The sequence below is a fragment of the Rissa tridactyla genome, chromosome 8, assembly GCF_028500815.1.
Source record: "Rissa tridactyla isolate bRisTri1 chromosome 8, bRisTri1.patW.cur.20221130, whole genome shotgun sequence".
In the NCBI taxonomy this organism is placed as follows: domain Eukaryota; kingdom Metazoa; phylum Chordata; class Aves; order Charadriiformes; family Laridae; genus Rissa; species Rissa tridactyla.
In genome coordinates, this window is record NC_071473.1 from 30,426,622 (window position 1) to 30,442,300 (window position 15,679).

The 15,679-nt window shown below is 38.7% G+C and overlaps 1 protein-coding gene across 7 annotated transcripts in view; it reads right to left on the reverse strand.

Annotated features, from left to right (window-relative positions):
* DENND1B (DENN domain containing 1B) overlaps positions 1 to 15,679 on the reverse strand; it is a 164,829-nt gene that overhangs the window by 102,470 nt on the left and 46,680 nt on the right. For all 7 annotated transcript variants that reach the window (XM_054212001.1, XM_054211999.1, XM_054212000.1 and 4 more), the window contains exon 4: positions 3,650 to 3,699. In XM_054212001.1, coding sequence (XP_054067976.1) covers positions 3,650 to 3,699 — 50 coding nt within the window. The remainder of the gene's footprint in view (positions 1 to 3,649; positions 3,700 to 15,679) is intronic.

Genomic DNA, 15,679 nt, shown 5'->3' on the forward strand with positions numbered 1-15,679 from the left:
CACATTCAGCAGAAGAAACGCAGCCTGAAAGGGAAAAGGCAGAGGAACGGAAGGAGATTCAAAGCACAGGTAAAACTGAGGGGTCAAGCAGTGACATAGCACAACTTAGGTCTGAATTTGAAATTGGTCCACAAGGAAGACGACAAGTTGCTTGCTCACTAGTCATCAATAACTGATGGACGCAGAGATCAAGGTGTGGCCTCTCTGCAAAGTAATACCCGAGTTTTGGGTTGAGCGTGAAATAGGGAAAACTGCTGGAGAAAGAGAGGTGAAGAAAGCCATGCAGAATTTTCATAAAGGATTCAAGGAACAAAAGAGCAGACAAGGTGCTTTTTCTGATATATTAGTATTAGTTTAGCAAACATTGAAAGGAAATCAAAATCCCTACATTCTCAAAATGTTAAATCCTCCTATTCCCTATGAAAAGAAAGAAAGGAATGCTGCAGCAGAGAAAAGGGAACTTATTCATAAATATCTACAAGCAGACTGTTAGAATGTTAGACAATTGTGCCATTTATTAAGCCTAAAATCATTTATTCACACAAAAGAGACATAGGTTCTTGGAGCAAATGCTCAAGAACTTCTATGACGCAAATCGTTTCTTAACCCCTTCAAAATAAAATGTAAGCCATAACCAGCAGTAACGAAATTATGTGCTTGCTTTCAATAAAAGTTATATATAAAACTCAAAGTTTAAGTCATGGTCAAAACATTACACCATTGTGCCTTTTTTCGTCTTGACTTCCAGTTTAAGCTTAATGGAAGTTACCTACAGATTTTTAATCACCATCCATAGTACACACTTTTGATACTTAGAATGAGCAGTGTACAGCTATTTATAACATCTGCATAAAAGATAAAGTAAGTATGTCTGGTGAGATGATGTAAAGCAGCGTCAAATAGTAAGAACCAAATCTGGATCTCTATAGTATAGTGAATAAAGCAAAATCAAATACATGTTCTCATTTCATGCACTTCCCAATTCATTCACTAATTGATAACGGGTGAGGTGCAGGAAATCAGGTGACAACAGTCTTACCATTGTGCTTTAACTTTCCTATTTCTGTAATTTGAAGAATATAGATTTCCTACTGTGATGAGTTTTATTTAGCTATAAACCGAAAAAACCCACTCCGTTCCCTCCAGCTCTGCTGTACAGCAGGAATCCAGAAGCAATCTATGGAACAGAGTCACGTTTTTTTTTATCGTAGGCATCTTGATCAGCAGCATCAGTGGAAGTTACCACTTTTGCCGTGGTCACTTCTAGCTCTTAGTAGGATCAGATATTGCTTGAAGCGGTTTATGTAAGAAGAGTACACATAATACAGGTTGAGAAACTATGCTTTCTGAAGTACAGTACGCTCAATCAATGAAACAGATAACTTCGTGTTTCACTTCAATCAAAGCATTCTGTACAGAAATTGTCATTGAAACTGCCTGTAAAATGCTTGGGGGTATTAGTGTACGGTCTATCATGATCCTCTATCCAAGAAAAAAAAAAATTATGTCTTTATACACATATTCACCAAACAAGTGAAAAGCACGTTTATGGCTAGACAAAAACTAAAATGCTTGTCACATCTTAAAGGGCCATTGGAAAAAAGCCACATAAACAAGGAGCTACAGCAGTGTTTTTCTCTATGCTTTTCTTTATCAGTCTAAATTTCAAAACAAAAAATAAAACTGAGAAAGCGGAAGAAAACTGAAGAGTTTTCCTTAAAAAAGGTGGTAATAGATGTCTCCACTATAGGAAATGTTTGAACTGAGTAGTAACTGGCACATACACTGCACAGCTAGTAAGTTATTTGCACAAATAGCTTGCCAGTAAACAGTTGCCTGCTTTCTTGAACGAGCTTCCAGTATTTCTGTCCGTTTCCCCACAGTAACTCTGCCCCTCCTCCTTGTCTGTGCTCTTTTATACTCTCATGATGCCTCATTGTCTCTTGTTCTTCCACAAATCCCCTAAAACTCAGCTCCCAGCTACACAAGAAGCTGCGAGTGTGGTGGCTGATTTTAAAGATACGGCGGTGCTGCCCCAGCAGTCGGCAGCCAGACCGAACACATTGGGTTTGTTCCCCTCATCGGTCTATCCCAGCTTCCAAGAACCTCTCCTTCCTCTGCCCAACTGCCAAGATTTATGAAACATGTAGAAATTTTGCACCTTTGAGAGCACTGCTCTCCAGTCCAGTATGAGACCAAGAGTCAAAAAGCACCTCTGGGACAGGGGCACAACAGGGTATTAAGAAACAACAAACATCCCATAACTTTTTATTTTCTTTTTTATCTGTTTTTCCCTCCCCTTCAGATAGTCAGCTAAAATATACCTGGCTATGTTATAAATTTGTCATTTCCCACGTTTTTTTGATTAAGCTTATCCATCTCATACAAGCAACTATGTCTTCTACATGGTTCAACAGAAATAGTTAATGCAAGATGGGTTATTTGAAAATAATTATTTCCTGCCACTGATTATCTTCTTGCCACTGGATGGCAGCAACAGAACCTCACCTTTTTCTATTATCCTCAAATTTTATTTCCATTATTCATCTTCATTATCAATTTTAAACAGAATTCTGTACATATGTTAAGCACATTAAAGACTTTAATGCTTTAAAGCCAACACTGACAACTGTATTAGTTAAGTCATTAAAACAGCTTAAAGGACAGTGAGCTTAACCCGTTCAAAACCCAAACAACTTAATTAAATTCAACTATAAAAGACTAAATGAACCTAGTTTACTTCAGGGAAGTTGTGTTTATGAAGATCTTTATTTTGCCAGTGCGTGTTTCTGCAAAGCCTCTCTTCTTTCCTCTATACACACGCCACCTTTTACTCCACAGATAGTTGCTTCCTGCGTCCGATAGATGCTTCTCATCTTTGAGTCTCCATCTACAACCGATGCCAACGTTGTTCTGAAACCGGCTCAGCCCGCACACTAACCGGGTGTATCTTTCATTAATTATGCAAATCAAGCTTCTAATTCAATCTTTGCTGATTTGGACAATATGAGTTTTCCAAACTGAGTGAGTACAACCGATTAAATTAATTACCATTAATCATTTTGACAAGCCTAAATAAATATTTCAATTAATAAAAACGTTTTATATGAGCAATTTAAATGGCTGGCATTAGATGGACGCCACACTATTAATTGATACTAGAAAGGTAAGGGATAGTTAATTATAAATAATGGTCCTGATTCTTCTCTGAGAAAAATCAATTTAGTTACTTCCATGCAATTAAAGTCTTAATTTCTTTGAACTCAAACAACATGTTTTCAGTACTGCTCGGTACTCCTGGTGCACAGTAACATTCTTTATGATGTTTTTCATTTGAAGGAAACTATGTTATATCCTTATATTAATGCAGATGGTGTTTATAATTATAATGGACAAACCTGGGGGCCGGAATGTAGCTCTGCCTTGAAAGAGACATCCCTAAAACTCTGTAAAGGTTGCGTTTTGCTGTGGTAATTTCCTACTAGTGATTTCATACTTACTTGAACACAAAAGGACATGTTCTTCTCATCTGCAGGTGCAAGTTTAAGCAGTACAATACGTTTTCCTTTTCTTTAAATCTTTCCTTGCAATTAGGCTAAATATCATTTCTATTAAATATTTTTAAACAAGCAATAACTGTAACACATACCTTGCAATGTCAAAAGGAAAGCAGAACTTTGGAATGCTATTCAGCACTTCCTGTAAATACAAGCAAAAGAAATAAAGTTAGGATTTTGAAAAGGCTTTATTTGCATGTGCTAGCAAGCTAGCTTGCTTCTAAGAAATACTGAAAAATACTCATAACAAATAATAAATTCAAGGAATATATGATTGCAAAAAATACAGCACACGTTCCTGGACTGAAATAATTGATTATTAAAAAGGAATTAAGTTTGTGCTTTGGCAGATTGCAAAGACAATGCCATAGAAGCCCCAGGAGGGAAAGGCCTGGCCTGAAGGGTATTAACACCCTTCACATCCCCGCTGGGATTCCCTTCAACAAGGCCATATGGATTTTACAAGAAGCACCACACCATATGGGTAAGCCACGTCTGCTGCTACTTGTACCACAGACTAGCCACAGGGACTTCTGACAGATCCTGGCTCAAAAATACAAATGTTGTTTCAATTAAAATGCAGGCAGAGAAAAGGGAATGAAGTTGGCAGCAGAATGAATTACAGAGAGGTATAACAACTCTATACATGTTCCACAGTCAAATGCTGAAAATGATGGAAATCGTCTGCTGGTCCAAAGGAGAAATTTATATGATTAACCCTTTGGGTTTCACAAGCAAGCCTCGCGATTAATAAAGGGAAGGGGGGGAAATCCACCGGTTCTACTTTCCTACCATAATATGAAAGGATAATGTCACTCTTTCTTGCAGAATTTTATTTAAGAAGCTGTTTAGTGGCAAATAAAATGTGTTAATTAAAATATAAAAATGCTCTCAAACCAGTCAACATTTTTCTTTACAAAAAAAAAATAAAATAAAAAGTAATGAATTACCAGATCAGTCAGTCAGCTGCAGATATTAAACAATGACCTTTCAAGATCCCAGAAAAAGAGTTTTTATTTCCTTGCTCCCAACTAGGAAAACAAACCCTCTGTGAAACGCTTCAGCTAAGAAGAGCCACTTGATGTCAACACAGTTCGTCAGCAAAGCTACACGATTCCCTTTCTGTAGGGGAGCAGCAGAGACAGATATACCGCTGGATACAGCGCTTATCCCACAAGGTGTGTTTTATCAGAAAAATGCATATTGACTGCAAGTTTCCAGAGCTGCACACAGGGGTTTAAGAACTTGATCTAAGATGTTAGTGGTCCCCAGCCCAAACTCTCTGTTTACTGCATATTGAACAGTCAACTCCCATTAGGGGAAATTATGTATTTAAATTCCTATACACCACAATGACTATTTACTTCAAACATTTGCCTGGCTCAGTGCATAGTGTAAAACATGAAGAACTCATGCAAGTTAATCAGCAAGGGACAAATCGTTCAAGAAAAAGATGCCTCTGAATACAATATGCACATGTTAGTTGCAACATTTTAAAGGTATACGATGTGCCCCAGTAAATCATCATACAGTACGAAGTGGAAAAGTCAATTTTTCTAGAATTCCTAAGTCACATAACAGAGTTCAATAAATCTTTGGAACTTTGTCAGCACAGACAAAGGAGAATATGAAAGCTAGATACTGTGTATTGAGAAAAGTTAACAACTTAATTATGAACAATAGCCGTACATATAATGGTCTCCAAAAGAAATTGCTCAAGCACCATCCTGACTGCTGGGAGTGGCCACCGTGGAAGTGCGAGCAGCAAAACACAAATACGGCAGGTAAACATTTTAATTTCTGTAGGCAGGAAACAAGCATACCCAATGCTGGTAGTAGTAATAGTAAACTCTAACAAAGAAAGCAAGCACAACAGGCTAATCAAAACTTTTAACTCAGAAATTTCCCAAACATTTCCAAATAGTCTCTTACTTCAGGCTCACACAGCTTGTTTCTCCTGTTCCAAAGAAATAGTATTTTACACACTGTTTAAATTCTCTTTCCAAATCTGCACCTATTCTCACACTATCGGAAGTCATTTTCTCCTTACTACTGAGGATTTTAATTGCTGCCTGGTGAGCTTAGCACTGGCTCAGAATTGGGTATGGAAATGTATTCATTCATGTTCCCCATTGTATTCTCTCAGAATAAATTATCACACAAGAAAGAGAAAACAAAAACAAAAAAACCAAAGGTATTAGCTCAATATTTTGACTAAACAACCTGAAAATTATGGGTATGTTTTGCAGCATTTTCTGGGCTGAGCTGCAGGACAGCGTTTCCCCCAGCCCTGCTTGGGCCCCCCCGGCCAGCACACGTGCACACAACTTCTGCGGAGCAGCCTCAGCTCGCTTCCCAACTGGCAGGAGCATCCCTCAGGGGACAAGTCTTTAAACCTCCGCACTCTTTAAAATTCAACCAGCCAGCAGGTCTATAGACTGGTGTATAAACAGTATAGACAAAAAAAAAAAAAAAATCCTCTCTCAGCTTATGTCAGTGACAAAGCAGCTCAGCAGTTGACTGCTGCTCCCCTGACAGCGTAAACCGGGTTTGCACAGATCAATAGCTGGAAGTCCTACCTGGCTTCCAGGGCTCAGTTTTCTCCCTTAATTACAGGTGCTATTCAGATTTTTAAAATGGAAGAAAACAAGATGCCCCCAAGATGCTCCTAGACAAATTTAAAATGCAAATGACACTATATACACATTCACAGTCACTATTCCTGTACAATTTCAGTAACCTCTCTATTGAATAAAATTTGAGTTCTGTTTCCTACTGGAACATCATTTTCAAGCATCCATAACTCAAGCCAGGACTTCCTCTGGAATCACCATACGCATGTATTTAGTGTCTTTCACTTTCACAGCTTCACAAAACTATGTGTTTATTTCTCAAGACAAAAGGTTGTACAAGTCTTCAGAAACTGAAATATCCTTGATTCACATGTCCCATGACTATTTCCTCCTCTGGTTCTCACAGTATTAGTGCCTTCAGAAATGGTCACTGTGTCATAAAGGAAAGAAATTGTATACAGAGGGAAAAGGATAATGATTTGTGAAAAAAAAAAAAAAAATCACAACAAACCCAAGTAAAAGATTATCTATTTGCTTCTGAACACTGAAACTACAGTGGCATACACAATTAAGTTCAAATGCTCAGTTACAGGATAACTACATCATTCCTTATACAAGCTCCAAGAGAAAGAAGAAATCATAAAATTAACATCATGTGAACTACAGCATGCTGCTTCCCTCGCAAAAAGCTTAAACAAAAATGGAAATGGTATTTAAGAAACTATTTCCTTTATGCCTATAGCACACCAGCAGAAACTTGCACTCTCACAGGCTCACGGTCCAGTGGTTTTATTAATTCACTTTCATCAGTTGCACTACACAGCTCCAGCCTGGCCTGGTCATGCTCACTGCCTCTACATTGAGATGATATTACAGAAACCTAAAAAGTAAGAATTACTTAGCCGTTCTTTCTTGCTTATTTTGATACCCATACAGCTAATTCTGTGCATCATCATTTTAAAAAGCAATGTAAAAGCTGGTAGAAGATACTTCTGAACTCACACACACCAGTTTTCTGGAGAAAAGCTGCTGAAAACTCAGTCTTGCCCTTTGGTGAAATTACTGGTTAATTATTTTGGTTAGATTCAAAATATACACCACATTCCTTACGAACTAGAAAAGTTTTTGGGTTTTTTTTTTTATAGTATCACAGTCAGTTGATAGAAGCATATGAATCTCACTACAGCTGGAAGATGGTACAGGAGCTGCTTCTATGGTAAAATTGCCTCAGAATTGATATATATTACAGAATCAGCTTATTAATGTATCTCTACACATGTATGAGTGGGTTTTTTCACTATGACTTACAAATTTCAACCAGTTACCTTTTTCTATGTAGATGCGACCTGATGAATTGACAGAAATTAAGTTCATCCCTTAATATTTTATACTACTGAAATAATTAAGTCTTGAAGCTTAACCTGATTAATTTCTGAGGTTAGAAGGATGGGGGAACTATTCACCTCAACATTTTTTTTCGTATTAAAACGCATTTTGCAGTTTGCATGTTAAGTGGGGAGGGAAAAGAACCTGATTTTTTTTCCAAGTGCATCCCTATGAAAGGATTGCAAATCTTCCCTGATAGGAATATTTTAAGGTATCCAGAATACCAAACCACTTCATAAATAGTGGTTTAGACACAGTTTTTTTAAAAACAGTTACACTGTTACCTTCTAACTATTTCTGTGTTTATCTGCAGCATAAGACTGGTCCTCAAGCAAGCAGCTGGGTTTTCCCCCAGGTCCATTATATATATGGAAAGAGCATCTCAGGAGAAGAAAGGGAACAGCCTTACACTGAGACACCGTCACACCACGTCCCTTCCAGGGACATGTCAGGATACCTAGGGAAGAAATGGCCTACACGAAATAGATAGTAACCAAGATACTTTGAGTTATTTAATTACGTAATCCAGGTTACCAAAGTCATCCATATAAACTAGCACTCAAATAACTATCTATCTTCATCTCTTTATTCTGTTTTGAGGCAGAAATCAGCCAAAGAAATAGCAATTACTGGAGCACAAATAGTCACTCACTTCATTACCAAATGCTTTTGCACCTCCCCCCTGCCATTATCTTTACTTCTTCAACTGCTTTCTTTCTCAGTAACAATATTTTTCTAGCTTTTGTCTTTCTCTTATTTCTCTACTTTATTTTTGCGAAGTCCCTTTCCCCCACCCTTTTTTCACTGTAAAGGGAAATTCTCTTTTTTGTGAGTCTTATCTTTGTCATGTCTACTTTAATAACTAGTCTCCTCTTTTTCCCCCTTGTTGACAAAAGCTACTTGCTATTCTATTTCAGTATTTCATGTAATTCTTTCTCTGCCTACTAACGTCTCTTTAAATATCTTCTCTTGAGACACCTGACTGCAGGTGTCTCTTTTGGTTCTTCTTACCAGTTTTCCCCACCCAAATCTCCATCTCCAAACTCCAATGTCCTCTGTCCTTCACCCTTAACCCAACTCGCTCTCCGATCTTTCCTCAAAGGGGACTGTCACCGTTCCTTACCACAGTTTTCAGTCACCCTGTGCCAGTCCAAACATGCAAACAAGAGATCTACTTGAGATTTAACACTGTCGCGACAGGTATTTCTGACTCAAACCAGTGACTTCAGTGGGAATATTTAAATTCTTAAACACAGATTTGGGTTCATTCTTAAATCAAAACCAGGCTGCTTAGCATCTTGCAGCGTCAAGCCCTTCATCATTACGGCTCAACAAAGGTGAAATTCTAATACTGCCACGTAAAACAGCGGATGAAAAGGCAAGCTCTGTCCTCGCCCCTGACTTTGCCTTTTCCTCCTCTGAAGCTGCGCACACCCACAGCAGGGACCCATGTGAAGCCAGCAGCGGTAGTTATATTTCAAAGTCTCAGCTTTTACCCGTGCTAAAAATCTCATCAGAAAAATTGTAGCTACAATGAAGAAAGGCCCAAATGTTTTGAATAATAAAAAATGTTAATATTAGATTACATTCAGGGAAATCCAAAGGCCTAAAGTATGGAAGTCATGATCAGGCCTCCATAACTATTTTTAACCCCTATGTGCCACTCTCCAAAGCATAGCCATCATTCAGTGATTATCTAGTCATTCTATAGGGTAAAAAAAAAAAAGAAAAAATTATCAGCTGCTTTCTGAACACTTAAAGCAAAGAAGACTACAGAAATTAAATGCAAATGGTTTAGGGTGGAGCTGCAAAGCTCTAAATAAATAAATAAATAAATATGTACCTAAGGTTACAGAACTTCACTGTTTCAAGAATGAACTACTAAATTATGTGGCGCTTTTTTTTAACTTTTTTTAAGCTTTTTTAAAACCTCAGGAATATTAAAATATTTTAGTTAATACAGTTTAGAATTTTCAGGAGTTCAAGGCTCCTTGTATAGAAGGGGCTAGACAGCAGAAGTGTACAACTACGTGACTCTAAGGTCTCTGCAACACAAGCGACACCTTTCTTCAAGAAACACAACCAGTAGTTAATTTTCTGTGGTTTTGCCTTTGGTTATTTTGAATTTTCTTCTAGGTCTAAAGAGAAGTTAAGAAGAATTCTCTGGAATTGTTTCAGAGAAATATTAATATTTAACAGCAATTACTAATAGGCTTTCTAGTCATACTTAAGGGGTAGTTCCACAAAAGCCAGGTGGGCACAGTACCATTTCATTTGCAGTGTAACACCACAGGATGAAGGCAGTCATGACATAAAATGGTGGGGGTAACACAGCGGCATGACACAGGAGTTTCAGTGCTGTGATGGTGGCAAAACACAGACCTGCAGATGTGCCCACTAAGCTCTACCTATTGCAAAACTTCTATGCCCAGAGGATAAAAAAAGAAAATCTGTGCAATCACTGCTCCCTCAAAATAGACCTCCTCTTGTCATCTCACAACTTTCAGAGTAAGTTGGGGATAGTGCTGTGTTTTCTGACACTTAATTCTATCCTGATACAGCTGACACACAGAAGTTCATACATGCCCGACAAACACGCAGGGGAAGGTGATTCTGTACCATGCAGCAGAAGTCGTCACTAATGGATTCAAGAAAGATTAAAACTCCACTAAGCTGAGCTACGTTTACATTTGACCCACAGAACACAAATTCTGCTCCACTGCTGAGAACAATTTTTGAGCCTCATTTACTTGGCTCACATATAAACCACAACTGGAGAGGCCCTACAGCCTGACTGACATTCAGAAGAATCAGGTTGCTTGTAACACTTAAACACCAAGCCTTTTAGAGGAAGACTTGCTCTCTAAAAAGTGTCACATTTTCATCTTTCTAAAGCTTATTCACAGAAATATTTGTTGTCTAAAATGAATGAGGAGCTGAATACCTGCCGATAAGAAGGAGATTGCTTACAGAATTCCCATCAGAGTTAATTTCTCTTGTTCCTGCTCCCTGTCTCTTCTCCACTTGGCCATCTCTCAGTTACGTGCCTCAGGGGAGGATGGAAGGAAGGAAGAAAAGGTTGGTTCATTACCCGGCTCCTGCCAGACAGGCAGCTGAAGAGTTTGGTAGCTTAGTCTAGCTGCTCTGTGCTCTACACAGCAATAAGGGCACAGTTAAATCATGAAGACAGATGAGGTAGCAGGACAGAAAGAGCCTAGACAATAAGGCAGCAAGAAGATCTTGAGATCTTAGAGAAGTAAAATCACGAAAACAAGTAGCCATCCTGGAGACCTGAAGGTCAGCTGCATCTGCTACTGAACTTATAGATGATGGTTACAACATCACTTAGAACGAACAGTACCTTAAATACAGAAAAAAAATACGTGAAAGAAAATTAATGACTGGAACAGCAGCATGACCAGGGTGCAGGGCACTGACTGGAGGCACACTACAGGATGCTGCTGCCCCGTACAGCAGCCTAAGGCTGGTGTCCCCAGTAGTGCCCCTAAGACTTTACTGCTTTTAGAGCATCTTTCAAAGACACTTTACAGGAGAAAAGAACAAATGTATTCATGAACCCTGAGTACTTAAAAGGCATTGTTAATCTCACTAACCTGCAAGACTGAAGAATAAGGCTTCCTAAATGACCACAAAGTAAGTTTAAAAATTCAGAGATTTTTATTAAGTTATAAAAGACTGGAGTCTATTTGTCTAATTGTTCCTGAATCTCATCACGTGAGCAGTTAAAAATAAGGCATATCTCAGTCACAGTTGTGTCCAGCATAGCATACAGGGACCCAAAGTTCACTTTGAAATAACAAGCTCAGTTACAAATAGCAGAACAGTTAAAACGGTATGAAGTTCAGCACAGGCTCGTTTACCTGATTAAAAAAAAAAAAACCCTCAACTTTCCTGGAACTCAGAATAAAAAAAAAAAATAAAAACTGACAATGCTTTTATTCCCAAAGAAAGTTCCCATTAGAATAAGTGTAGATTGAAATGTTACCATCTAACCCTCTTACTGACAAGGCAAAGAAAACCAAGAGAAATAATACTTCACCATAGAGCTCTAGTGAGCATATATTTGTATCCCAGGCACCAATAAATAGTTTCCCCTTACTTCCCTGACTCATGTCAGGGAGACCATTATTCCCTAGGCAATATCAGAGAGCTGGGAAAAACAGGAAATACTCTCTTCTGCCTCCGCTCTTGAGATTACTATGTGGGAAATTTTTAACTTTTAAGGTAGTATTTATTATCTTTAAGGAAGTTCATTACATTTTGTACAAAAAAAGACACCGGAGTATGACACACAATTTTCTATCATCGGGCAGTAGGGAAAAAAAAAGTGACTTTATCCATATACAATTTCAGTGACAGCATCTCCAACGTTATCTAGAAACTCAACAGAGAAATTGTCTTAAACTAGAGATAAGATAGACATCATTTTCAAAATCCAAATATGTATGTCTTTGGAGGCCAGGTCAAAATCCAAATGTCATCCTGCATAGTTAAAAGGGCAGCAATATTTGTTTCACTTAAGACGTCTTAAAATTTCCCACTGCTTTAGAACACCAGTTAAGATGTATCTAGCAGCAACACTGAGAATCTCCTCCACATTCTCTTCAGATGCTGTTTCTCCAATAGTGAAAAAATAACCACCATACAATAAAGCGCGCATTAAAATTGGATCTTATATATTTGTTTTACCTATTAGTTTTTTCATTCCACCTTGGAATACTCTGATAGCTCAGGACAGAATTGAGCCTATCTGCAACATACCCAACTCTACCTATTTAATATATTGCTTTAAAGTGAAGTTTGCAGTCTCAGAAGTGTCTGCAAAACACTATCAAGGAACATCACAAGTAGAGCGTAGTTGATACTCAGGTTAAAAGGCTCCTATTTGCAAGATGTTCCTCTTGATCATCAAGCAAAGAAATTCTTAAACAGAAAATTAACTGTAAAAGTATAATACTTATAATAAATAGCTGCATTTCTATAAAAATAGAATATACTGAAAAAAAGCCATAAGACTTCAAGCATAACAAACTCTACTCTTGATGACACTTGAAACATTTCATACTCATTTCAACTCCAAGCGTATTTTGTTCCAAATACATTCCAAGTCTTTGTTTTCCTCCATAAATTCTAGCATTTCACCAGAGACCTCAAACTATGCATAATACTAACAAACAAAAAAAGCAACTGCAATTTTGATGGAAGTAGCCAAGGCAGAAGACCCACAACACCCTGCAACCAGGAAACCATAATGAAAGTTCAGAGGCAAGAAAAGGAGAAGATCATTTTTGAGGCAGAAGGGAGAAACCAGCTAAATAGATTTACTTTATAAATTCGATAATGGTTTCTATCCGCACATGGCCCCATATTGTCTTTTCAATGCAGCTGACCAGAGGTTGCCAGACTTTCGACTGTATAACCAGCAAGCATTTTTGACAACTACTGAAGTTCTTTCAAGTCTCCTCTTACCATCATCAGTAAAGGAGTCTGGATTCTTCCATAAAATTTATTTTTGCAGGCTGGCAGGTAAAAACCAACCAAAAAACTCCACCTTGTTTGAAATACCACTTTACATTTTCTGACTCCATCAGTTTTCTAACCGTTACGCTTTCATCCAGGCGTATTTCAGAAGCAGAAACAAGGAAGCAAACATTATGACTGCAACAGTCAAACTGGGAACAGCCTGAGTGGGCCATATGAAACTGCTCCTTTTTCTGAACTAAATCCTAAGTATAAATAAGAATTACTGCATTAGTTACCTGAAAGACAAGCCCTGAAACAGAGCATCTGTAAATAGTAGGATGACATTCCTTGCCTAGAAAGCTCCTACTGAACAATTGGTCTGCCCAGTAAATACCCAGTACCGATGTACACAGAAACGTCAGCGCCAGATCTGCAGATTGCTTATATGCAAGATTTGGCCTGCGCAGGCTGGGGAGTGAAACAGCATCTTATAATGCCAGGTGATGCTCTTCCAGAATCTGAACTTTCCACTGATTTTTTCATAAAACAACCACACAGCATATGCCATAATGAAATCCTGATTTTGCTAGCAATGCAGAAACTTAAAAGCAGTTAATAAATGAAGTATCACATAAGTTAATGAACAACTTGGGTGCCACACAGAGAGAAAACATCTACAGTAGCGAGTGACTTATGCAGATAAATAAGGTGAGCCAGTCCAAAAGCTAAACCCTTGCCTGGGCTCGTCCACCTCGAAGCGTGCAGTCCTGTGGGGGAGTGTGCCAGCTCACACGTCTCTACCAGTCCTAGGGGAAGTCGGGGAACCACAGTACGTTGTAAAGGGTAGTGAAACTGATTACGTGTGTGGGCTGAGTTTCTTGAGCTAGAAGAACTGATAGCCAAAAGAAAAGGAACCAAAAAAGGAAATCAGCTTCTAAGGAACATGCTAGGATTACCATTTCATAATTACAGTTATTGTTGATGTTTTTATAAAGGAAACAGTTATTTCTTGGTTTACAGGCAGCATAGGTCAAACTCTAAACCTTATCATAACACAGCTCAACAACAATCACTTGCAGTAATAGCTTTTCAGTACTAAATTCAGACGCTATCAAGTGTTGAAAAAAATGGAGGAGAGAAGAAACAATTTCAAGACAAAAGAGGAACAGGGAAGAAGCAAACAAGCATAATTTTAAAGCACTAACATATCTCTTGTGTTACCAGACGCAGACAGATGACTATCACAAAAAATAAAACGCAACGGACAAACAATTAGATGTATTTTTTCCCAAGGAGATACGTAATGTACATTCACTTCGCCTATGGCTAAGCCTGTCCAGACCTTCTGGCTGCCTGCTACGGCACTGTTGCTAGAGACCACTCTGCAAAGATTTCAGGTCGGTGTTTCTGCACGTGAGCATCCGTCAGCCACTGCAGCACAAAGTCAATCAGCTTTGCTCAGACCTCCGGTATAGCCTAAGCCAACTTTGCACACCTAAGAGGAGGGGGAGGCAGCTTCCACCACCAAGCCAGGCAGCACAAGCAGCTACAGCCAGAAAGACTTTCAGCTGCTTCACTTTGATCCAGAAGAATGAAACTGCCCGTGCTCAGGGAAGACCCTCACAAATCTAACCCGAGTATTCACCGCACTTACTGAAAGTTAGTAAAAATCCTGTTCCTACAGCAGGATTTCTCTATAAATTGAAACAGGTCCTCCCTCTTCCCAACTTTAGTCTAAAATTCAAGAACTGATGCACTGAGTCTGCACTGGCCCAGTATGTTTGCCCTAATAGTGGCCATTAGTACCTAGTGAAAGACAAAGGACAGAGATAAGCATGCACTGTAACCTCAGAGACAGCTTATTTCTCAGATGTGGATCTTTTGTTACTGATTGTGCCTTTATTAATGGTTGCAGACAGAAACTGACTCACACAAAAACCAGAAACTCCCTAGCCTCTGCTTGGGGAAGAAGCAAATATAGTCTAATAGCCAAGTAGTTGAAATGCCTTGAAAACTCATACAGAAGTAATGAGTATCAGAAACAGTTATATTCTGATGGATTAATGCATTTCCCTTTCCGATCACCTGCCTGGAGCTGCTTCACCTTTCCAAGATCACCATGCAAGAACTCAAACCATGTAGTCTGGACAACTCCAGCTGCAGCCCACTAGCCACCCTTGCCTTGTTCTTGCTGCTGGCAAAGTCTGCTGCTGCTCCAGTTCCTGATCTCAGTCCCATCAAGTCTCATTCTTTGGCACCAGAGCACCCTGGTTCCTTGATTTCATCATACTTGGATTATGCCATTTAATCCCAGACCATTTCCTAACATAAGTAACATGTAAAATGAAGTTATTTTATTTAACAAAATATCAACAAATTATTTGAAGTGACACTTCAAATACCTGTGGCAGTAACAGTGAAACAATGTGCCTCGAACGCTCTCCCAGTTCTGCAGAAAACCATCATCAAGAAAGGCAGAACAAGAGCTAAGAATGAAACACAGCGTTCAGGAATATTACATCCAGTACCATGCATAAGAAGAGGCTGAGCTAGTTAGGATATTCCTCAAAGAGCAGCAGTAAGCTCGAGACACAAGAGCAATGCTGAAAATAAAACAGAGGTAACATATCTAAGACTAAAGTGGATGGAGGGTACTAAGCAAATAGATGAGAAAGTATA